Below are 24,966 nucleotides of genomic sequence, written 5' to 3'. Positions count from 1 at the left end.
TATTAAATGATTAATTATATAAATTAATATTTCGTTAAATTAATAGAATTTCTCTAATCCCGACTCTATTAATTTATATAGGTTTCACTTGTAGGTATAAGTCGTTCGACCCATAATGTATTGTCAAATAATTCGAACTCGAATCATCTAATTTCGCGCTCGCTCTAACAAATATATAGTGCATAACATGAAATTTAAACGTATGTAACACATTTCACTATTTCAAAACTAATTAAAAATGTCCCACAAGGGATGACCTAGCAGCTCGACTGAATTTTATGATCTCTTTCTTCTTTTGAATGTTTTGATGTAATCATGCATACCAAGAACATATGATGAAAATTGTAATCATACATGGGATTAGGGCTCTTGAGCTACCAAAAGTTACAAGTTTCATTTTGTGCTGATAATTAAGTTGTATTTGCAGTTTTGCTTGCACGTTTGTATAATGGGCAATGCTTTTCATCTAAGCAACTCCATGGTTGGTTATACATTATTCACATTTAGGACATACTAATTATGGATCACCATCTTCATAATTAACCTCTTCTACAATATCGTTTTTTATATACTATATCCGGTAAAGTATATAGAGTAATATGTATATATATATACACCATTGTAAATTTGCATCCAATAACATGTAAATTGTTAATTTATATGCCTATAGAATCAATCTTATTTAGTTGTAACAGTTTACTTGTTATGATACAGTAGTATGTTGCAACTACAATTGTTGTGTAGAGACACATAATATAACTATACTAAAAGCAGAATAAATAATACAAGAAATTAATGTGCCTCGACATAAAAGTGGCATACATTTACGAGGATCTACAAACAAGATCTCACTAGTTCTCATTTACAGTGTACATTAATAAAACTTATTAAAATATTAAAGATTGCCTCTTTAAATTCTACTTGTACATAACTCGAACGTCTTGTTTATTCACAATAGGAAAGAGGACACAATTCTGCTTCACATATTGCTCTAGCAAAGTCCAACTACTTTGACAGTTTTTTGATTTTTTCTTCAATAAAAACGAATAGATTCTTTATTGGTTTGTTGACTTATATAGGCACGAGATAAACTCTTCCAAACCTTTTTCTGAGCCTAAAGAAATCAATCATTAGAAAACACAATCGTACACGACTTCTACAACTAATTTAGATAAGTAAAATATAATTAATCTAAAACAATTACATGAAAACATAATAAAGCCACAAGTAAGTTATTGAACTACAAAAATATGGACTTAAATAATTTTCCAAAATAATAACATAGAAATAAATATTTTTCAATATTTATCTCACATCTTGACGGATTTCCTCAACACTCCTCGTGAGAAATCTGCCGCCAACATAAACACCACATATAACTTGCCCAATATAATTTACACCTCCTGTATAATTTACGAGTTCTTGCACATAAGTGCGACATGTATATATTATTGCGTACACATAATATATACGATTGGATATGATTGAATAAAGCATATCGAATCTATGTACATAACAAAATTCGTTTACAATTAGAAAAAAAAAAAACCCAACAATTAATATTGTAGTTAATCACATGACTTTTAAATTGGGAAGACTCATATTACTCATGGTATTGATTTGATAGTCTTCACAAACATACTAGACTCTATTTGACTTTCCCTAATCATAGGTTGACCATTGTAGGCTAATTAATTTTAGATCTTTATGGTTGGTATTAAATTAAATTAAAATTTAATTTAATTTAATTAAGTAATTAGCCTTACTTTCCCTTTTCGGTGCAAAGTTCCGGACACCCATCCCTGATCTCTCTCTCTCTCTTCTTCCTCAAGCTACTTTCTCTCTCTTCATTCACCGGTGCAGTTTATCTCTCTCTCTCTCTATCTCTCTCTCTAGTCTCTCCGAAGACATAAGCATTGGCTTTGTCTCTTTGTCTCTCTTAATTACATTTGATAAGTACCAAATTAAAGTAGAGTACATATACATACATACACCGATATAGACTTCCACTGGGGTACTTGAGCTTTCACTTTACTCCGATCTCCTTCTGTTAATGGAGATTCGGTTAATTTTGCTGGGTTTGTTGTTTGTTGTGTGCGTTAAGGGTGGATTTGTGGAGCCGATTGTTTATTCTGCGAGAGTGGTGCATAGATTCTCGGATGAAGCTAGGGCGCATAGAGTTTTTAGGGATTTGAAGAATGGAGCTCAGGTAGCTGCTGGTGGTGGAGGTGGTTTTTGGCCGGAGCGGCGGAGCTTTGAATTTTACCGGCGGCTGTTGAGCAGCGATGTGCAGCGGCAGACGCTTAAGCTGAACCCTCAGTTCCAATTTCTCTACCCTTCTGAGGGCAGCGCCACGATTCCTCTTGGAAATGACTTCGGATGGTAGTAATCTAATCTAATCTCTCTCTCTCTCTCTCTCTCTCTCTCTCTCTCTCTCTCTCTCTCTCTCTCTCTCTCTCTCTCTCTCTCTCTCTCTCTCTCTCTCTCTCTCTCTCTCTCTCTCTCTCTCTCCATGTGATTTGATGGGAAACTCTAGTGTAACCTGTCAATGATTCTTTAGTAACCCTAATTTCCTGTTTAATTTTTCGAACTTTGTTCTATTAAATTGTTGAACATAAAATTGAATTATCGAAAGCAACTGATATTTTGAACTGTAAAATCGATAGAATTCGCTGGCCTGCAATTTATTCATACGAACTTACTGCATAGATAAACCCACTGTTTTGCTGAAAGTTCATCAAATTATGCAATCAAAAGAAACATCGTCTGCTCATGAACATGCCAAATGGGCATCTCGGTTATGTCACGTTGCCTTTGATCGAACAATGTAATATTGCTAAAGGGTTACTTTCCTTCGGTAATCAAATCTAGTTCTGATTTGACGGCATACCAAATGCAATTTCTTCATGAATAAGGCATGTGTACCTCTCTCATTTTCTTTACGTCACGTCAAACGTAATACTAAATATAGCATATATATTTATGATTCCGATTTTTTCTGTGCCTATCATGAATAATAGCAAATGGTGCATTCATTTTAGCCACTAGGCACAACGTTGATAGTAATTACGAGAAGTCTGCGGATTGAAAGAAACCTGATTCTGTCTGTAATCTGTATATATTCGTGATTTTTGTAAGTCTTTGTTTCGATGTTAAGGCAAGTGGCACTAATTTTATTTCAAACAGGCTACATTACATGTGGATCGACATAGCTACACCGAAAGCATCTTTTCTTGTGGCATTGGATGCTGGAAGTGATCTATTTTGGGTTCCCTGTGATTGTGTTCAATGTGCACCTTTGTCTTCCAGTTATTACAGCAGCCTGGTATGCAGCCATTTTATCCAATGATCTGATTTTTTTTTTGAATAAAAATAAATAAAATCAAAGTGGTTTGGTTCTTTGCATTTCTGTTTCCATGTTGCCGCATGTTGTGTTATTTCGTTGAACCCGTGTAATTTTGGGAGAAACTATTTTTGCCGTTATATGTAAATTGACGGGTTTATGCTTATTTTCAGTTTCAACCTCATTCTTGGTAGAAAGAATTTGATTTTTCTTACACGAGCTTTTCAAACTCAAATGTTTTGCATTTTGCAGAATTTCTTGTTAGGGATAAAACATTTTCTTTGTTTCGCAATGGGGTCTGTATGTCAGTAACTATGAAAAGCTAATATATGTGCCATGTTTTTACATTTTTGGTAAATCTCGGAGATCATTTGAAGCTTTAAATGCTTAAATTTAGTGGGGTTTTCAGGTGAATTGCTTAGAGCTTTGTATCGTTTTATGATAAACTTTTATGCATTTACGGGACAACTATAAATTTCTAATTAATTAGAAACATGTTTATCACTTATTTTCAAACAATTGATTTTCAGGTGCTCCCTTGTTTTTTGGGGCATCTATTATGCAGGATAAAGATCTCAACGAGTACAGCCCTTCTTCCTCCAGCACAAGCAAGTCTCTTTCTTGCAGCCATCACCTATGTGAACTAGGCCTAAGTTGTCCAAATCCTAAACAACAATGTCCATACACCATTAACTACTACTCAGACGATACCTCAACGTCCGGTTTTCTAGTCGAAGACGTTCTTCATCTCGTGCCAGGTCATCATTCTGATGCATCCAACAAATCCGTAAAAGCTCCAGTAATTATCGGGTTTGTTATTTTTTTTTTTATTATTACTATTAATTTTTTTTAAATGCCAAGAACTACCATAATGGAATATTTTTCTATTTTAGATGTGGTAGTAAACAAACTGGTGGTTACTTGAATGGAGTTGCGCCCGATGGTCTTTTGGGTCTTGGACTTGGAGAAATTTCTGTGCCGAGTTTTCTCGCGAAAGCTGGTTATATTAAGAACTCGTTTTCGTTATGTTTTAATGAAGATGATTCTGGGAGGCTATTCTTTGGTGACCAGGGAATAGCTGAACAACAAACTACGCCGTTTTTGCCCCTGGACGGCAAAAAGTAAACATTTAATTTCTAATGATTAACTGCTACATTTTATTTTTGGTCTGTGCATTGAAAGATAGGTATGGTTGATTCATTTGTTGCAGTTTAACTTATATTGTTGGAGTGGATGAGTGCTGCGTTGGGAGTTCTTGTCTTGATAAAACGAGCTTCAAAATTCTGGTTGATAGTGGGACTTCGTTCACGTTTCTTCCAGATCAAGTATATGGAAAAGTGGTGGACGAGGTATATTATTTTCCTCGTTCGTACTATATCTGCTGTAGAAATAGTGAATTTGTTTTGAGTTACTGTTTTAATTACAGTTTGACAGACAAGTAAATGCTTCGAAATCTATGTTTCAAGGATACCCATGGCAATATTGCTACAAGTCCAGGTATGTGTTCTTTTTGGCTGTGTTTCTAAATAGGGGTGAAAATTGGAACAGATATCCGACTTTTACCAATTCCAATCCAAAATTTTCCGATTTTGGAACAATATTTTTCATTTGAAACCAGAAATTACAATTGCCGGTTTTCCCGAATTTTCCAATTATGAAACAATATTTTTCATTTGATCCGAAAATTTCGATTGCTGAATTTTATGATTGCCGAATTTTCCGATTTTTTTTAATGGAATTGGAATATATATGAGACTGTGATTTCCGATCCGATTTTGATTTCTAAAAATAATTCCGAAAATTCTAATTTGTTGTCGAAAATTACCCTTATAACATCGAAATTACTATGTACTCCCTCCTTCCCATTTTATTTGTCTTTCTAGAGAATTTTTTTAATTTCAAAATAATTGTCACCTCAGGATTCCAATGAAGTATTTATTGTGCTTTTCTCAATTATGCCCTTACTATTCTTAAGAGAATTAATGGTCAAGAATTTATGAAAGTGGTTTTTTAGTCATTTTATTATGATTTTTCTAGAATCCATGCACATTTATTAGTTTTCTTAATATGTATGAATTAGCATAAAACGACAATAAAAATGGGAAGGTGGGAGTATTTTATTAACTAAAATTGGTCCAAATTCCGGATTCATATCCAAAAGTTTTCGATTTTGGAACAAGATTTTCCGTTCCAATTCAATTTTCAAAATTCCGATTTCCAATTTCTTCAAATTTTCCGAACGTAATCGGAATTACTTTTTCACTTCCCAAAAAAATCAATTATTTTTCCAAAAGTGCTACTTCCAATCCGATTTTCACCCCTAATTTAAACCAATTGATCATTTTATTTAATTGCTTTAATTAATTCTTTTATGGTTGACAGTTCTCATGGAGTGCCTAAGATTCCTTCTTTGACTCTTAAGTTTGGAGCATCCAACACTTTTGTGGTCAGCAATCCTGTTTTTGTCATCTACGGCACTCAGGTTTGTGATTTTAACCCCTACTTTTGTTTCATAAAGGCACTATTATTTTATATCTCGTTTGTGGTTTATTTTAATGCTTTTCGTGCCTCAGAATTACGTGAAGTTTCGATTTTAAAGTAATCGCTTCCAAAAAAACTTTACTAAGCTATGGTATTTGAACGGCGAGTGCTTGATGTTCTAAATATTTGAAGAGAAGACAAAAAAATATCAGAATTTCGAAAGGCTCGTCTTCTTTTTCACTTATCAACGGCATCTTGTTGAAGATTCCGTTTCCCATTTGTATTAATTTTGTGAAAATCGACTTTTAAAATAATTGAAATGCTCATTCTTCATCATTAAAATGAGATTGTATTGGAGAATAGTTTGCCTGTTTGAGATTGAGTCATAATCTGTGGCATTGAATTCAATTATACGAGATGATGAATCAATACGTGTTTTCTTGCATGTTTTTACGTGTAAGATGAAATTTCCGATGCAAAAATTCGAAACCTATTAATAGTGACATTTGTGTACAGGGTGCTGTTGGATTTTGTTTAGCAATTCAGCCCACTGACGGAGACGTTGGCACGATTGGACGTAAGTACATATTAGCATTTAATTGAATTTCTAACTTTTTAACGAGCAGCCACGAATTCTATGCCCTTCATAAATATATATATATATATATATATATATATATATATATATATATATATATATATATATATATACATTTAAACGCAAATTTCAATATATCAGCATTGACAGAATGCTCTGTTTTTCTTGTCTTGTGCGTAAAAAAAAAACTAATCTTTTATGATTTTTTATTGCAGAGAATTTCATGACGGGATACAAAATCGTATTCGATAGAGAAAATTTCAAGCTGGGCTGGTCGCGTTCAAATTGTCAGTATCCGAGTCACTAAATACTCTGCCTTACTGAGCTAAATACACGCACAAGCACACACACCACACGCACATAAGTATACTTATATGTATTTATACATACACAAATATAAATATTTGTGAATTATTTTCAGGTCAAGAAGAGCCATTAAATCCATCGGCAAACGGAAATTCACCAAATTCACTGCCGACGACAGAGCAGCAGAGTTCGCCAAACGGTCATGCAGTCGCTCCTGCAGTTGCCGGAAGGACGCCTTCCAAATCCTCAGCCAAATGCCGCCTCTCGTTTTTGGCGAACTCTTTCTTGTTACTGCTCACGGTGCACATCTCTTTTATTAATTAAAAATCTTATCCTTCCGTTTACATGTAAATTTCCATTATCTAGTTTTTTTTTTTTTTTTTTTTTTTTTTTTTTTTTTCTTTTTTTTATTGTAGTCTCGGCCATTTATTTTTGTTTTTCGCATGCATTTACCGGTCACCATCCTTTCTGTTTTTTTTAGGCTACGAGTTAGGGTGGTGTGTGATAATACATAGAGTTCTATGTTGTATGTAATCGTAATTATCTCCTCGACTCGTTTCATAGGGACATATGTTATATTCCTCAATTTTGTAATGTACAAATATATTATACATTTTTATGCATTTTCGCGAGGGCGACTTATCGCAATATTTATTTACGAACCCTTGAGTAGCTAGGCGGAGCAAAGCAGCCAACGTAATGCTACGGGGGGCCATAGCCCCCTTTGTTTATGCTTGACTAGGACTGAGTAGTAATTAAATAAATGTAGGTATTTTTTATTTGTGTTGCAAATTAAGGAGATTCTTGTTTACCTAACTAGCTTTCTTTTGTAGCAGATGTATTCTCAATTAAGGAAGCACTATTATTTTTTTATGTTTTATTTGTGCCCCCCATGCTTTTATTAATTTGCTATTATTATTATAAATATATTTGATTCAGCATATTAGTCCAAAATGACAGCCTGGTTTCTCATGTTGTCTTGTAACTGGAACATTTTCTTGTGACGCCTGATGTTGGTACTATTATATATTAAGATTCAGGGTAATTGGCACTTTGCCCCCCCGAACTATAGTGGCTTTTGCACATTACCCCCTGAACTAATTTTTTTACAAAATTTCACTTCAACTCATGAAACGCTTGCACGGTCTAAATTGGCGGTTTCTATTCAATTTTCACCGGAATAACACCCCATGCGCACACGTGTGATTGAATTGACGACTGTACCCTCCTAAATCTCACGTGCAACGCATTTGGGAGTGATTCCGGTGAAAATTGAGCAAAATTTGCAGGTGAAATTTTGTAAAAAGATTTAGTCCAAGGGTAACGTGCAAAAGCCACTATAGTTTGGGGGCAAAGTGCCAATTATCCTAAGATTTAAGGTCATGCAATCTTTTATTATTAAGAGTTAAAGAATTGTGATTTTCATAATAGTAAATAAATACATTAATTAATTTTGTAAGAATGAATTGGTTATGTAATAGATTATTAATTAGTTTTCTTTATTTTGAGGGTTTTTGGGCGGTGTGGTGAAGTACAAGTGAAGACAAATGAGGAAAAGTAAAGGCATTATTATTCTTATTATAAGGGATTGATAAAAGAGTGGATGATTAGCTTTTTGAGTATTGGATTTGGCACAAATCCCCAAAAGCTATCTCCACTTTTTGCTATTTACAAACCTAAAGAAAAAGTGACCTATTTAGAAACTATCACAATAATTTTAAAATAAGTTAATTTGGAGTAGGGATGGTAAAAAAACTGAGCCAATCACTCTGAACTAGATGAGCCGACTTGAAAAATTCCAACTTGAAGAATAAAAAAGAAAAAAAAATTCCAAATTTGCAAAAAATTCGCCTAGAATTGGCGTACGTCTTGGATGTAAGCAGGAAAATTAAAATTTTAATTCCGCTGCCGGGATTCGAACCCGGAATGCATATCCGAGCGATTTGAAAGGCATTTGCCAAAGTGCTACAGCGGATTTATTGAAAATCTATCTCAATTAATGATATAAATATCCAATAAATATGGCAATTTGGATGAGGACAATAATTTTAAAATAAGTCTAATTCTGAATAGGGCTGGTAAATAAAACTGAGCCGATTCGTGGACTCAACGAGGCGACGACTTGACAAAAGCTCCAACTTGAGGAATTTAAAAAAAAAAAAAAAAAATCGAATTCGAAAAGAGTAGGACAAATTCGCTTAGAACTGAGCGAGTTAACATCACGTAACTCGCCCAATTTCAGAAACCGCCTAGAACAAGGCGGTTTCCACAATTTCAGATTTTTTCTTTTTTCTTTTTGCCAGAGTGCTACAGCGGATTAGTTAAATATCTTTCTCAATTAAAACTAAAATTCGTAACATTACCTTAATTCATACATTTTGCTGCATATTTCTTATATACTGTTGAAACTCTTGATTTATGATATGAAAATTGACGAAATGGTCTTGCAAGGGATGAACTAATTGTTGGAGCAAGTGAACTTATATTAATTATCCCAAATTTGAATTTCGTTACCAACAGTCACTAGGCCGAGTTTGTCGCAAATAGTTAACTTAGTGTTAGTTTACGTCTCTCGTATGGTTTGCAAATTATTATACGAGAATATAATTTTGGCTGCGGATTCCTTCATTAAAAAAAAACAATATTAAATTATTAATTATCAATATGATAAAGCAAAAGTAGGAGTCATTGTCCATAATAAAACCTATAGAAAACAACACCATTAAGAAAATGCAATTCTTGGTACATCTCTAATTTCATTTAATTAATGTACTATAAATTATAATTGTTAACTTTTAATTTTTTTTAATCAATAATTGGTGTTATAAATTGATTCAAAAGAAAAGTACAAATAGGAAACGACACGATATGACATTAGAAAATAGTTAATTAGAAAGGGGTACCCATAGTTTTATCGTACTCCAAATTTGGATTATTTAGCAAAATGTTTGTACAATGGCCCCACTACATTGATTTGGTTTAGTCAATTTGGAATAATAATGTGACCACCTAAATTTAGGGGCCAAAACACACACACACACACACACACACACTTATAGTATTATATTTCTTGTATTAATTTCTTAAGATGTGTTCAAATTTAAAATTGTGTTTGGCACTAGTTGAATTAAGTTGGTGTTTGTATAAGTTTTTATAAATAGATTATGAGTTTTTTTTTCCTGCTTATAATCTGTTTTTAGGTGTTTGCAACTGCTTTAAACTATATTTCTAAAAGCACCTATGTACAGTCGTGTTTGCAAAAGCTTATTCAAAAGTATAAGTTAGTAATTGTGGGTTAATTGAGCATTAAGTGTTTAAGTTGGGGTGTTTGTGTGCTTTTAAAAAAAACAACTTAGAACAACTTATTTTAAGATAAATAAAAGCAAAAGTTAATTTTGCAAATACCTAAAACAAATTATGAGCAAAAAAAAAAAAAAACTCAAAAGTTGTTTCTAAAAACTTTTGCAAACATCACCTACCTGTATTTTTTTCTATTTTAGTTGATTTTTCCAGTTAATTTATAAATACCACCAACTTTTAAATATCAAATACTTAACTCACAACTACTAACTTCTGCTTTTAAATAAACTTTCACAAACATCACCTAATCATTAACAACATTTCTCAGGTCATTTCTGTTTTGAAATTATTAGCTATGTCGGTTGCAAATTGCATTTCATTAAATTATAAAGAATATTTAATTCTTCAAAAAAAATATAGAAAAATAATATTTAATTAATTATTGGTCACCTCTATATATAACAAACATTCTTAGATCCAAAAATTTCAGAGCCCATAACAGAAAGATATAACAACTCGCAAAGGAACCAAACACGCCTTTGTACCAACTCATTTATTTTCAGTAACCCAACTTTATATAATTTCCCATCTCATTTTAATCCCCACCGTTGGATTCGACACTACGCTTGAGATCTCGCCACGTGTCTGTCTCCTAGACGTGGGTGCTACTCTCTCAATTATTGGTGGTTGTATTCTTTTTATTTATTTATGGTGCAGCGGTATTGTTGTACCATTATTTTCAACAAACTCACCTTCTTATTAATATTTAATTCTATTCGGTGCTAAATCTTGAAATTGTATTCCACATTTTCAATGGTCAAATTTTGTATTGTATTTACCAAATTAAATATCTATATTTCATTTTTGAGGGTCTAGATTACACGACTCAATTTCGACCGTGACTAAACTAGTTTGGAGAAATCGAAACTGAAACTGAAATTGAAACTAAAACTGAAACCCGAAATCCGAAACTCGAAATCTGAAAATCCGAAACCTGAAACACCAAAAACCCGAACTTGTTAGATATACATTATTCAAGATAAGTGCAAAGAAGTATTTAACATATTTGGCTTGTATATGTCGATAAAATACAAGAACTTATAAACTTTATTACGTACAATTACAAAAAAAAATTAGTTGGTATACCAACGAATTCTATTTCAAAGGGACTTCACTTTAACACAGAGTTTAATCTGACAATAATTGTCGCGGCAACATACTTTTCGAACAATATTAATTACTATTATTCAATTCTTTATTATGAAGAAATTCAATTCAAGCATTTTAAAATGCCAAAAAAAAAACTCATAAATATAACCATAAATTTTCACTATTTTGACACTTTAAAAAACTTTGCTTTATTTTCCTTTCATATTATACAACAAAAGTTAAATTATGCATGTTTAGAAAAGTGCTGCATCTTGAGGGGGGCCCACACCCCCCTTTCCCCCATAATTCATCCCTTTACCCCTGCAGCAGAAATATATATGTCTATATAAAGAAGTAAGCTGTGAGCAGAAGAATTTCAAAACCAGCTTAATAAATCAAGAAAAGTTATAATCAGCTTATAACTTTTCAAGAAGTTGAGAAGTGATTTTTGCATAATAATTAATTAATAATGGGTGTAACAGGTACACTAGAGTATATATCTGAGCTGATGAACAATGGACACAAACACAAGAAGAAGAAGCAGTTTCAGACAGTCAACTTAAAAGTCAGAATGGATTGTGATGGCTGTGAGCTTAAAGTCAAGAATGCCTTGTCTTCTTTAACTGGTAATAATAGTTTTACATATATGATTAATATTAATCCATCATTTTATTCAATTTATAAAAAAAAATTATATGGGTTTTTTTTTTTTTTTTCCAAAATCTACCCCTGTGTAATCTCTAATTTCTAAAAAACCCGTGTTTTAAAAAAATTAGCAAGAACACCCCTATGAAAAATAGTCGAACCCAAAAACATCCCTAACAACTTATCGTGTGATGCACGTGCGGATTCTGAGAGGAGTGTATCTTTTGACTTGAAAAGTCAAAAATACCCTCTATTTTTTTTGAATATTTCGTTTGTAAGGGTAATTTGGTCATTTTATATAAGCCAACAATAAATTTCGAAATAAGAACGTTGTTGTGCTTAAAAAACACAACACGGGGGCTTCTTGCTAAACTTGTTTGGTAACTTCGTCATTTCGTATAAGTCAACAATAATTTTCGAAATAAGGACAGGTGTGCTTTAAAAAACACAACACGGGGGGCTTCTTGTTAATTTTTTTTAACACAAGGGATTTTTCGGCAATTAAAAACAATACAGGGAGGTCTGTACTATTAGCTCATACATATGTATATATTTGCAGGAGTGAAAACAGTGGAGATAAATAGGAAGCAACAGAAAGTAACTGTAACAGGATTTGTGGAGCAAAGCAAAGTATTGAAGAAGGCAAAATCAACCGGAAAGAAGGCGGAGATATGGCCGTATGTGCCGTATAACTTGGTGGCGCAGCCCTATGCTCCTCAGTCCTATGACAAGAAAGCGCCACCTGGATTTGTCAGAAAATCAGATAATTATTATTATTCACAAAATAATATTAATAATAATAATAATACTTCATTAGTTAGTTCCACTAAATTTAATGAGGACCCCTACATTGGTATGTTCAGTGATGACAACCCAAATGCATGCTCTATCATGTAATAATATAATATTTTATTTTTGTTGTTGTTGTAATAATAAATTAAGATGATGATTAGTTTTGTTTTAGTACCACTAATTAAGTAATTAATGTATGATTATTATCTATATATTTATTCTATTCTAAGCTTTTCTTTTATTGTCTTTTTTTAGACTATTTTTTCTCTTTATATTATCAGTCACTTTACAATTTTAATGCTGTATTAGCGATATATTTTTCAATTATACGCTTATTAACTATCCAACACTATTTTTGCAATAATTAGTAAACAAGGGTATTTTAATCTATCAATATCTATTTTTCTAAAATCAAGATATATTTATTAATTGAGATTGTTAAAACTTGTGCCAATGTGAAAAAACGACACATATTTAACTACAGATGGAGTATTTAATTCACTATATGTTTTAAATTAAATAGCTTTATATATTAAGAAAAGTTCATAAATATACATGCATCTGGGAAAATATATACATTATGGCTATAATGCCCTTCCCACTAGTTCTCTATCCTATAATTATTTTTTTGAGTATTAATAATGTATGAACTATTTCATGAATAAGAAGTGCAAATTTGGATTACAAAATGATCAATTAATTAATATATTATTTACATTTGGGAGTTTGCACCCTTAAACTATAAGGGTGGTAACACTTACCCCTTAAAGTTACAAATATAACACTTACCCCCCTCATTAATGAATTTTAAGGTATAACTTTGACTTTGAATGATGTGGCATTTTTTCTTCCCAAATTGTCCTTCTAGCCATTAAATAAATAATGAATATGTAATAATAAAAAATTCGGCAAATTTGCCAAAACTTAATTTTATTATTTCAATATTGTAAATCAATGAATGAAAAAAATGAATTTTAGTTTATTTTTGTTTTACCTTGTGTTCATTTGTAGCTAATAAAAAGTTAACGATTATTCGAATTTTAAGTATAATTTTATAGTTTATATAGTTATTTTAATGCGTATATGACTCTAATATAATCATCTCACTTTTTACTTGGAGAATCACAAAATGTATTCAAAAGTTAATAAGAAATTATAATTTAAACGTCTAAATATTTAAATATTATTTTATTAAAATTTATATTTAAGTAACTTAAATAAATTTTCAAATCAATAATTATTATAAAAAACTTGGCCATTTAAGTCTTGAATATTTTTTTCTCGCGAATGTTTAACGTATTTTATATATTTTTTAAAATATTGAGATTTTTATTTATATTAGGGTATATAGTAATTAAAATGTGGAGTTAAACATAAATCAAAATATTTTTTTAATAATTATTATATTTTATAAATTTTAGTTTTTGAAATATTATTGAAACTATTTTATTATATATGCATCAATATAATAGCTAGAAGGACAATTTGGGAAGAAAAAATGCCACATCATTCAAAGTTAAAGTTTTATCATTAAATTCATTAATGAGGGGGGTAAGTGTTACATTTGTAACTTTAAGGGGGTAAGTGTTACCACCCCTATAGTTTAAGGGTGCAAAGTGTATTTAGCCCTTTACATTTTAAAGTGAAATATTATATTGAATACATATTTATTTTATTCAAAGCAATAATTATTTTAAAATGGATTGTTGATGTGCCCACAATTTAATTAGTGGACCCTTTTGGTACTGACTTATGAGCAATTATGGTCCAATGTTTTTCAATGATTGAGACTAATGAAGTCACATCTTGGGCCTAAACGACTAAGAGATAATTAATATTAATGAAAAATGTATTTTAATTTTATTATATATCACTTTCTAATTAAAATGAAAACGAAGTTATTAAAAATCGTAAATTAAGAGATTTTTTTCTATACTGACGATAATTTTTTAGAAGAACGACACCCGATGAGGGTAGCAGTCTCTGTTAAAAAACAAATGAAAAGATGCCCCAATGTAGAATCTATCTATAGTTTTCTAGTATGGTCTTTCTACTATGAACATGCGTGAATGTGTGTAAATATTACATTAGTGTAACATCTATTATAAGATCATCACTTCTATATGATATTACCTTTTCAAATTTAAATTTGGAATCGTCCCACATTTTATATGGACATACTTTTCAAAACGAATTTCATCCGGGTCACCGACAATTTATATTTTCTATACCTTTTCAAATATATACTTATATATAAAAAAAAATAAAAAAATTCAAACTGAATGAGAAACCTTTGCACACGTTCACATATTCTACATTCGAAATCTTCTTACAACGTTTGTAATTGAATACTTGAGGCTCCAAAAAGAAGAAAGTCATGTAAGAAAAACAAAGCATATTGCAAATAAAGCATTCCCCTTTTTTTTTTTCAGTTTGAAGAATATTTAATTTGCAAAAGAAAGTAGCATGTAAAAAAAAGTAAAGAACAAGTCGGTGGATGCCCTCACCTTTCTTTCTTCCTAGGTGTTTACAAGTGAATTTCTTAGTAAGTATGATGCTACGTTTCAAGTTTTATGTTTCAGGTTTAGGGATTCGGATTTAGGGTTTCTAGGGTTTCGGGTTTAGGTTTCACTAATTTGCAGGATTGTTACTAATAGGAAGACACCGTAATCGAACCCGAAACTTGGGACCCTCCGGATATAAGAAGTCTACCTCAAACAAATCGAAAAACTACTATAAACTTTGTTAGCATGGAATTGCAGCAATTGTCCATATGGGGGAGGCCCTGATATGGGCGGCCTACAATCGAATGCCGTTGACGTTTGTGTATGTTGAATGCACTATAAGGTTAGAGAGTTTGTGTATTACGTTACTCCAATTGATTTTAGGAAAACACCGGATATAATAAGTCTACTTCAAACAAATCGAAAAACTACTATAAACTTTGTTAGCATGGATTTGCAACAATTGTCCATATGGGGGAGGCCCTGATATGGGCGGCCCACAATCGAATGCCGTTGACGTTTGTGTATGCTGAATGCACTATAAGGTTAGAGTTTGTGTATTACGTTACTCCAATTGGTTTTAGGAAAATTGGTAACATCTGGGGTCCTACACAAGTGGTTATAAGGCTAGGGTCTTTCGCATTTTATGACAACAATTGTTTTTAGGACAATTGGTAGCGTATACAAACTTTAAATTCATCTGTTAGAATTTTTTGCTCCAACCGAAAAATCTTTTTTTTTTTTTAATAATGAAGGAACCCGCAATCAACGACAGTAAGCTAACTATGTATGACAAGCTTGACCTATCGACCATTGATCTCGAAGCTGGACCAACTGACATACGCTCACTGGACCACTCTTTGCAGAAGGGACAAAATAAAAAAAAAAAAAAAGATATGGGGTGAGAGAGGCTCGAACTCTCGACCTCAGGATCACTCAGAAGCTATGAGACCTACGCGCTAGCCAACTGCGCCACCACCCCTTGTACATCGAACCGAAACATTTTGTATATCACCTCTACACGTACAAGATAAATCATTGCCCAGTTGCATTCTAAAAAACAAGATTATTTTTTTTTTTCGCCCCACCTAGAATAGTGGCTAAGATGATTTTGAGTTTTTTTGCACCACGCTAGAATATAGTAGCTAAAATGATTTCTAACTTCTTTTGCCTCACACTAGAATATAGCTAAGTTGATTTATGAGTCCGTTGAATGTGTATATAAAACATTATTATTATAATAATGTTTTGATATTGGTTTATGATAAGGAGTTGAAGAGGGTTGTTGTCATCCCCCCACCACACAAATATATGTTAAATTCCACACCAGGTTATTTACATCGAGTGTATTTGAATCGTAAATTATGTTAAATAACTACCCACAAGTACACATATACATAAGTATGTGTGTGTGTGTGTGATTATGTGTAGATCTGCAGTTCAAATTCATCAAGTATAACTAATCAGGTGTAGTATCTAATTTCCCATATATCGAATTACATAGTCCATTAGTTGGTTAGTTGGTCTCATATATAATAAATCCATTCAACTCTTGGAAGAAAATATTATGCATGACGCTAATGTTAAATATGTCGTTCTCGATTGATCAAGTAGGACTTAGCCTCGTTTATTTGAGAGACAAACCCTACATATTTAGGATATTTATACTTTTGGTCCCAAGTAATTTAAGATAGGATTCATATCATTTTCAATTCAACGGTTTTTACAAGTCTCATTGGATGAGTGATGATTAATTTTTTTGTCTCTTTCTTTTGGAATTTAATTTGTTCTTGTCACTAGTCACATGCTCGAATCGTAAATCTTATTGGGTAGGATAAGATCGGTGGAGATTGATAGTCTCTGTGAACTACTGGATCAACGACAGCTAACTAATTTTCTGATTCGGAATATGCATCTTAAAAATCAATCTCAAATCAACACAAATTCTCAGTCGGATTAAGAAACTCGATTGGACAAAACAATTGCACACATTAATACAATAGAACCCTAATATATGTATGAATACTATGCATGGAGGGAAAATGAATTTGAATTTCTACAACGATCACACAAATATATAATTAATTAAGGACAAACGAGATCTTCTTTCACTCGATAAGAACAAGAGGTTTACGAAATACAATCAAGGGATAGATTTCATCAAATCTCTCTAGACGAAACTTGGTGCCGACGGAGGTTTTTACGATTCTTTCAAAAAATATAATATTTATTTAAAACATATAAAATTGAAAAAATAATTTCTAAACAATTGGACCTTCTAGCTGGATCAATTAATACAAGTCCCAATTACGGGCTTTTATTTATTTTAGAAATCCAGATGGATCTTATTGAATTTATTGGGCCGAATTCATATATCAGACAAGGCATATATCATTTATTGTCATAATTTATTTTTTCTTATATAATTAAAAATAATTTTTTTTTTCTTATGATATGATCTCTTTAATTAGTGAACTATATGTATTAATTTCTCCTAGAAATTACATGATAATGAAGCAGTGTATCTCGTTTAATTTAATCCAAACCATTGTTTCTTTTGTGGTGATAAATTGTTAATTAAAAAAAAAAAAAAAAAAAAAAAAGTTGTTAGTAACCAAAACAAACTTGTCCAACCATGACCTATTCTTCATACCATCCTTTCTTTAATTTCATCTAACTAATACATATATATTATTTTTCACAATTTATTTCTCTCCTTTTGCCAAACCAAAAACCTCGTACTCCCCAAAAAACAATCCTATGAAATTCTCGTTCTTGATCTTGTTATAGATACATTGCGAAAAAAATAAAAAAAAGAAAATGGGAAGAAGTAAGCTTCCGATCAAGAAAATCGAAAACACGACTAATCGACAGGTGACATTCTCGAAACGTAGATATGGTCTAATAAAAAAGGCGTACGAAATAGCTGTCCTTTGTGACATTGATTTAACTTTGATCATGCTCTCTCCTTCGGGCCGTCTAAGCCATTTCTCCGGTAGGAAAAGGTAATATCAAAACCGTGTCGTTTTTTTTTTTTTTTTTTTTTATAATTTTATTTGAGAATTTTTAGTCATGTTATTTGGAAGATTTTTGATTGATTAAATATATGTATTGTTGTTGTTTTGATGCTGGTAGAGTCGAGGATGTGATTTATCGATACATTAATCTCTCCGATCGTGATAGAGGAGGGTAATTTTTTTTTTCTTTTTTTTTTACTATTATCTTAAATTTTGTATTGATTATTTTGTACACTTTTATGTAACTTGATTACTATTTTTGAAAAATGCAGGATTATACCAAATAGAGAGGTAAGTTGATATATATATATATATATATATATATATATATATATATATATATATATATATATATATATATATATATGAAATAAAACGTTTATTTTGTTAATTGTATTGATATTCATATGATACAAATTGATGCAGCAAATAGTGAACACTTTAATGAAAATCAAAACTGAAAAGGATGCTGCTATGCAAAGGTGTGTGTATATATATGGGTAATTTACGTCCACCCCTGAAGTAAGGTCAAATTACGAAAAATCCCTTCATGTTTGGGTAATTACAATCACCCCTTAACTAGGAATCTTCTTACGCGTCCACTCTTGTAGTGTCAAATTCAATAGAATCTTTTAGTATCCGTTGAATATTCTCTAGTTTGTACTCATTTTATGTAGAAATGCAGTTTCTGATGCACCATTGATATTTACAAGCCATACATCTTATGATCATCTTGTTTCAATATGTGAAGCTCGAATGGAGTAAAACGAGTACAAACTGGAGAATATTCCACATAATCTAAAAGATTCTACTAAATTTGACACTCCTAGGATGAACGTGTAAAATAATTTATAGTTGAGGGGTGGTTGTAAATTGTAATTATCCAAATATAAGGAGTTTTTTTTGTAATTTGACCTTACCTCGAGAATAACAGTAATTTACCATTTTTCTTTTTGAGGATTTTATTTATTTATTTTGGATAATAACATTTAATGATTTGGAACAGTCCTGCAACTCCTGGCTCTGATACTGAGGTAAAACAACATTGTTCTCTGTAAGAGAAGATTTTAATTAGCAACTCAATTTTTTTTTAAATCTTTTTTAATATTTTTTTTACCATTATAAAATTTTATTTTCTTTTTCAGGAAATACAGAAAGAGATTCATGATTTGCAAGATCAACTTGACAATGCTGTAAATCAGCTTAGGTACTAAAAAGAATTAGTAAATTACAACCATCATGGAGGTATGCTAAAATTACGAAAAACCCCCTCGTCTTTGAATAATTATAATTATCCTCTCAACTATGAATTTTCTCGCACGTCCACCCTTATGGTGTCAAATTCAACATAATCATTTAGATTCTATGGAATGTTCTCTAGTTTATACTCGTTTTGTGAAAAAATGCAGTTTCTGATGCACCACAATCTGATATTTACAAGCCAACAAAACATATTTTATGATCATCTTGCTTCAAAATGTGGAGCCCGAATGGGACAAAATGGGTACAAAATTGAGAATATTCCATATAATCTAGAAGATTACACTAAATTTGACACCGTAAGAGTAGACGTGTAAGAAGATTTATAGTTGATGGGTAGTTGAAATTACTCAAACAAGAGGGTTTTTTTTTCCATAATTTGACCATACATCTAGGGGTGGTTGTAATTTACCCATAATATAAAATAGAAACAAATAAAATTAAGGATAAATTACACCTAGACCCCTGAGGTATGCTAAAATAACTTTAATGTCTCTATAGTATCGGTAATTACAATCACCTCTTGAAACATTGTTAGAAATCCCAACACAATAATGCATTGGATAAGTTATTCCGTTAGGGTTCTAACGTACTATTAGTTTCAGGCAGTGGTGGAGACAACATAGAGCTATGACTCTCCTAACAGTTCTTAAATTCTTATTATTTTCTATAAGATTTATAAATTTTCGTCTATGCTAACATTAACGGACCTGCGGGAAACAAATATAGTGCATATCGGTCCTCAGGACATGAAATCTTGGCTCCGTTAATTGTTTCAGGAGTGTGATTGTAATTACCAATACCACAAGGACCTTAAAGTTATTTTAGTATACCTTAGGGATATAGGTGTAATTTTACCCTAAAATGAAATATCATAATTAGTAACAAGAATGTTTCATCTTTAAGGTTATTTGAACCAGATTCAGACAAGTTTACGTCTCTAAGCGAATTTCAGAAGTGCGAATTCACGCTTGTCGAAGCATTACGCCGAGTTACGCAAAGAAAGGTAATAAAAAGAATCGAAATACTTAAGGCCTTGTTTGGTTGGTTAGTTCATTTTTTTTATTATTATTATTATTATAGAAATACAAACTATATATCAACTTTAATCTGTTTAGTTATTTAATTTTCGTTTATCGAAAAATTCGCCTCGACTTAACGTTTAATTTCAGAGAATCCTCCTCAGCAAAGTGGAGCAGCATTCAAGTTATCAGGACACTATACAGGTAGTAATAAAACAAATAAAATAACATATAATTAATCGAATATTATTGCGTAATTTATTCGATAAAACAATATAATTAATGTTTAATTTTTTCGTAATATTTTTACAAAAAGCAAATAAATACAGTTGTCCAGTATATAACTGAAGCACAAGCACAAGGAGCAGAAACTTTACTCGAGAACGACGATGATCATGGAATCGAGTTAAGCAACGTGGATAATATGAATTTTGGCTCTGATGAATGCTCTGGTACTCTAAGGTAAATGTTAATACAGAGTTTATTGCATTTAGTGCCCCTGTATAATTATAAATCTTAACAAAGCACCCCCTACGATGCACTTTTTTTAGCGTAAAACTCCCTAAATGGTTTGTTTTGGGGGGAAATTTGCTAATATTTATAAAATGAGGAGTTTTTTGACAGTTCAAATAAACACGGGGTGCTAAATGCAATAAACTCTCGTATAATAATTAGCACATGTAATTTTTGTTATAGACATTTATCATTCATATTTACACATACATATAGTCATACTTATATATATAAACTAAAATCTTGAATTAAGTTGTATTCGGTGTATGTATTAATTAATCAAAAAAAATTGTTCGCTCGTAATTTCAGGAAGCTCTCATCGCCAACGATTTACGAATCCGTCTCCCAAACAAGTGGAAACGAGAATGCTCAAATTATCGAGGAGTTCCATTCCTCGAAGGATCTCTATACTTCTCTAATGCCCCAAGAAAGCTCGAGTTCTTTCACAAAGGTCCTCGTATTTTACACTATTTATATTTGTTGCCTAAACTAATTTATAAGTTACTTATATAAACACTCACACCAACTGCATATACAATGTCTGAAGAATGTTACAAAAACATAACCTAAAAGCAATTATAAGTCAGAAATAAATTATATTCCATGCAATAAAAATTATGTTATGTACACATTTTATTACATATATAAAAGGTCGTCTAATTTATTTTATTACGCGCGTTTTTTTATTTTTATCGCAGGGCGTATTGGATGGATCGACAGGCCTTACTTCAATACTAGACCAAGAAACTATGTTCTTAGCAGCACAAAGCCACCACCAGATGCCATCAAGTGAACTTCATCTATAATTAATAAAATTTATAAATATATATTTTTTTAAAAGAATTAATAATTAGTCCAATAATGCAATTATTCGAAATACATATACAATAATTTGTTTTACATTTTAAATATAAATGATATTTTAGCTGTGCATATATATACTATTGTTTTGAAAAACAATTTTGTATTTTCACAGTTTTTTTTTTAAATTTCTTCATGCGTCGAAAATTGATAAAATAAATACATCTAAAATATTTCACATGAACATAATAAATTAAAAATAAATAAAAAGAAAAATAAATAAATAAAAATGATTGTATATCTATCACATATCACATGCATTGCACAAAAGCTGCATATGCTGTGTATGTATATGTATTACAATCTGTATGCATGCAGTATTTCTTATGATATATGTTTTTCAGTACTAGGAATTAAAAAAACTTAAAAAAGGCCCAAAATGCCCTAAAATTCGATTTAAATAGTACTCGGAAATTGCATTTTAAACGCAACGATTTATTAAAAAAAATAAAATAAAAATCACTCTCAAGAATTACTTAGAGAAACCTCCCATGTTGTAATTATTCTCATCAAGCAGCAAATCCTCCCACTCCCATAAATTCGTCTTCTGAATTTTCGACGCCCAAAATGTATTATCTCCAGTAGTATCCTATTTAAAAAAATAACAAAAAATAAATAAAATCAAATTAGCACAATTAAAAAAAATAATTATTGTATGACCAAATAACGCGAAATAAGATTAAATAAATTTAGCAATTTATTAAATTAATATTTACCTCTTGCTGCTGATTATCAAATATAGGATCTTGAGATATAACTTCCTTTGGTACCATGTAAGAACTTCCCTCCCCAACAAAATTATTATTATTCATATTATTATTGACATAATAATCCATGTTAATTTCGCCTCCCTCGACATTTGCGACTTCGTTGAAATTCGAAGTCGCATATTGGAAGTTATTTTCCATTTTGTCATATTGAGGGTTTGTCACACCATCAGCATTAGGTGTCACAATTGCGTTCGACGTGAATCTATAAACGAAAAAAATTAAAATTAAAATTAAAATTAAAATTAAATTAAAACATATAGTATATAAATTAAATTATAATGAAATGAAATAAAATAAATAATAATTTAAATTAGTGACAGTACTTCACCTTGGAGGCTGCATGGTGGATAGGTTATTATGAATGGAGTTGTCAATTGTGTTTGGAAAAATCATCTGCAAAAGAATTTTAGATTTCTTAAAATAATTATCCTTATATAATTAATCATAAAATATATATTAATTATTAATACATATATAAAATTAAATTCTCATACTTACAGAGGAGAAATTGTTCCAAGAATTAAGATTATTTTGTTCAGGGAAATTGAGCATGGTTTGATTAACCATCAATGGCTGCTGCTGCTGCTGCTGCTGCTGCAATTAAATTATTGATTTTTTTTATTTAATATTTAGAATTAAATAAATAATTGGAATTTTATAATTTATAATGTGGATAATAATATATTTGTTACCTGTTGTGCAACTTGGGACAAGGGAATATTCTGAGTATCAGATATTCCCATAATGCCTGCATCAAGAACGACCGAAGAGTTTGCGATCGGAAAGTTGCACATGTTCGATGAGATCGGAATGTTCGATAAATTCGACGGGCCCGCATCCATATTCGGTGTGTTTTTTGTGTGGTCGAGTAAGTCTTGAAATATGCTCTCGCGAACTCTTGCACTGTATAAATAAACCATCAAAATCATTAATTATTTCCGATCTTTTAGATGTCGAAAAATGTTACGCATGCATGCGTTTGTCGCTACTTTTACATAAAAGTAATAATAATTTATTTTACGAAAATAATAATAATAGTTAAAAACAAAATATTCACCTGTAGGGGCTAATCCAAGGATCAAGTTGCATGAGAATCTGGCGGCCAGACGGGTTTTGTGCGGTTAAAGTGACGTCGTTTTCGTTAAAATTGGAGGTAAAAGGAACACCTTCTTGATTCACAAATCCCATTTGATCCACCTAATTTAAAAAATAAAATCAATTAGTACATTAATACCATAATATATAAATATAATTGCATAATTAATTTCTCAATAAATATATGTTCTTACTTGATTATTCGGTTTAGCACGAATTATCGGCGGATTACCGAACAATTCACTCTAAAAAAAAAAAAAGAGTATTAGTAATTTTTAATTGAAACTTCAGAAAATAAAAATTAATATATATATTTATATTATTTGCAATTTTTAAATAAATAATAAAGTTTAAAAGAGACTAACTTTTCTGGCTAGGACTCTTTCCAGAGAATGGTTAATGTTTCTCTCACACCAAGTTAATTGGTGCAACGAAGGTTCTTGTTCTGGGTCTACTTCATAATCCCTATAAATTAAATCGAAAAATAAATTCAACAATTAAAAAAAAATCACATTTAATCATTTAATTAGGAATATAAATTCATTTAAATTAACCTCATAATATATATATAAAAAATTAAAATTACCGGAGATCTGCTTCTAAAATTTGGTACTCTAGGCTACCCTTTTTGATTTGCAATTCAAGATTCTGTTAGGACAGGATTAAAAATATTAACCAAATTGAAATAGAATATATATATATATATATATATATATATATATATATATATATATATATATATATATATATATATATATATTCTGAAAGAAAAAAAAAATTAATGATATTAGACAGAAAAATATATTTACCTCAATTCTATAGTGAACACGTTTCCAAAAATCCAAGCATAATAGTAGAATTAATTCGATATGCACCAAAAAAAAAAAAAACAAGTTATTACAATCGGATAAAATTAATACGACATTTTATTACACATCAAAATATAAGAATCAAGACTCGAATAATTTAGTACAAAAAAAATCAAATAACAAAAGAATTTTCCGACTTAGTAAAAAAAGATGACCTAAAACCTGTATGAGAAAAGGGATTGCATCGAGACACCTAACATATTAAATAAGATCTTCATGATTTGAATTTCTCCAATTTGTAACATGATTTGAATTTCCAAAAAAAAAAATACATTCGAGAAAAAAAAAATAATTAAAAAATATCTTCATGAAGATAAAGAAGTAGAAAGCAAGGATTTTAGAACAATATCCAGAAATTTGTGAAAAAGCTGCAGATTAGGTACAAAGGATTTCAAGTAATTAATATATGATATGTGCTTTTGTTTTTTAACATATCTAAGT

General features: G+C 30.9%; 4 protein-coding genes, 1 long non-coding RNA gene and 1 other non-coding gene across 7 annotated transcripts; 3 read left to right on the top strand and 3 right to left on the bottom strand.

Annotated features, from left to right (window-relative positions):
• The first annotated feature begins 1,764 nt into the window (after positions 1-1,764).
• Positions 1,765-7,376, top strand: LOC105965195 (Eukaryotic aspartyl protease family protein). Of its 2 annotated transcripts, none has more exons than XM_012989720.2 (10): positions 1,765-2,382; positions 3,187-3,325; positions 3,909-4,153; positions 4,237-4,464; positions 4,554-4,692; positions 4,770-4,840; positions 5,726-5,825; positions 6,341-6,401; positions 6,638-6,709; positions 6,844-7,376. In XM_012989720.2, the coding sequence occupies exons 1-10, from the start codon at positions 2,054-2,056 to the stop codon at positions 7,050-7,052; spliced, it is 1,593 nt and encodes a 530-aa protein (XP_012845174.2). In that variant the 5' UTR covers positions 1,765-2,053; the 3' UTR covers positions 7,053-7,376. The 2 variants fall into 2 exon arrangements, with proteins under 2 accessions (XP_012845174.2, XP_088678652.1); XM_088822526.1 differs by having other exon boundaries at positions 1,778-2,382; positions 3,874-4,153.
• Positions 7,377-11,435: 4,059 nt separating this feature from the next.
• On the top strand, positions 11,436-12,859 carry LOC105964979 (Heavy metal transport/detoxification superfamily protein). The gene is made up of 2 exons (XM_088822525.1): positions 11,436-11,803; positions 12,382-12,859. Exons 1-2 carry the CDS (start codon positions 11,647-11,649, stop codon positions 12,717-12,719), a joined length of 495 nt encoding a protein of 164 aa, XP_088678651.1. The 5' UTR covers positions 11,436-11,646; the 3' UTR covers positions 12,720-12,859.
• A 3,156-nt stretch (positions 12,860-16,015) lies between these two features.
• Positions 16,016-16,100, bottom strand: TRNAM-CAU (transfer RNA methionine (anticodon CAU)). The gene is given in 2 exon segments: positions 16,016-16,051; positions 16,063-16,100. It is a non-coding gene; the product is annotated as a tRNA-Met (tRNA).
• A 1,824-nt stretch (positions 16,101-17,924) lies between these two features.
• LOC105964977 (agamous-like MADS-box protein AGL66) lies at positions 17,925-21,863 on the top strand. Its single transcript, XM_088821159.1, has 11 exons — positions 17,925-18,123; positions 18,254-18,307; positions 18,408-18,426; positions 18,562-18,617; positions 19,142-19,169; positions 19,281-19,342; positions 20,302-20,401; positions 20,568-20,621; positions 20,734-20,879; positions 21,240-21,381; positions 21,629-21,863. The coding sequence occupies exons 1-11, from the start codon at positions 17,939-17,941 to the stop codon at positions 21,734-21,736; spliced, it is 954 nt and encodes a 317-aa protein (XP_088677285.1). The 5' UTR covers positions 17,925-17,938; the 3' UTR covers positions 21,737-21,863.
• A 128-nt stretch (positions 21,864-21,991) lies between these two features.
• On the bottom strand, positions 21,992-23,749 carry LOC148768904 (uncharacterized). The gene is made up of 6 exons (XM_088821378.1): positions 23,619-23,749; positions 23,254-23,464; positions 23,060-23,155; positions 22,890-22,954; positions 22,508-22,763; positions 21,992-22,380 (listed from the first exon to the last, which is right to left on the bottom strand). The coding sequence occupies exons 1-6, from the start codon at positions 23,747-23,749 to the stop codon at positions 22,264-22,266; spliced, it is 876 nt and encodes a 291-aa protein (XP_088677504.1). The 3' UTR covers positions 21,992-22,263.
• Positions 23,750-23,848: 99 nt separating this feature from the next.
• Positions 23,849-24,306, bottom strand: LOC148768903 (uncharacterized). Its single transcript, XR_016032940.1, has 3 exons — positions 24,243-24,306; positions 24,022-24,121; positions 23,849-23,901 (listed from the first exon to the last, which is right to left on the bottom strand). It is a non-coding gene; the product is annotated as an uncharacterized LOC148768903 (long non-coding RNA).
• Positions 24,307-24,966: the final 660 nt, after the last annotated feature.

The sequence above is a fragment of the Erythranthe guttata genome, chromosome 8 (genome assembly GCF_056151865.1).
Source record: "Erythranthe guttata isolate IM_541 chromosome 8, IM_541, whole genome shotgun sequence".
NCBI classification, from domain to species: domain Eukaryota; kingdom Viridiplantae; phylum Streptophyta; class Magnoliopsida; order Lamiales; family Phrymaceae; genus Erythranthe; species Erythranthe guttata.
The sequence above is the reverse complement of the archived record's forward strand: the minus strand, read 5'-3'. Positions and strand labels throughout refer to the sequence as shown.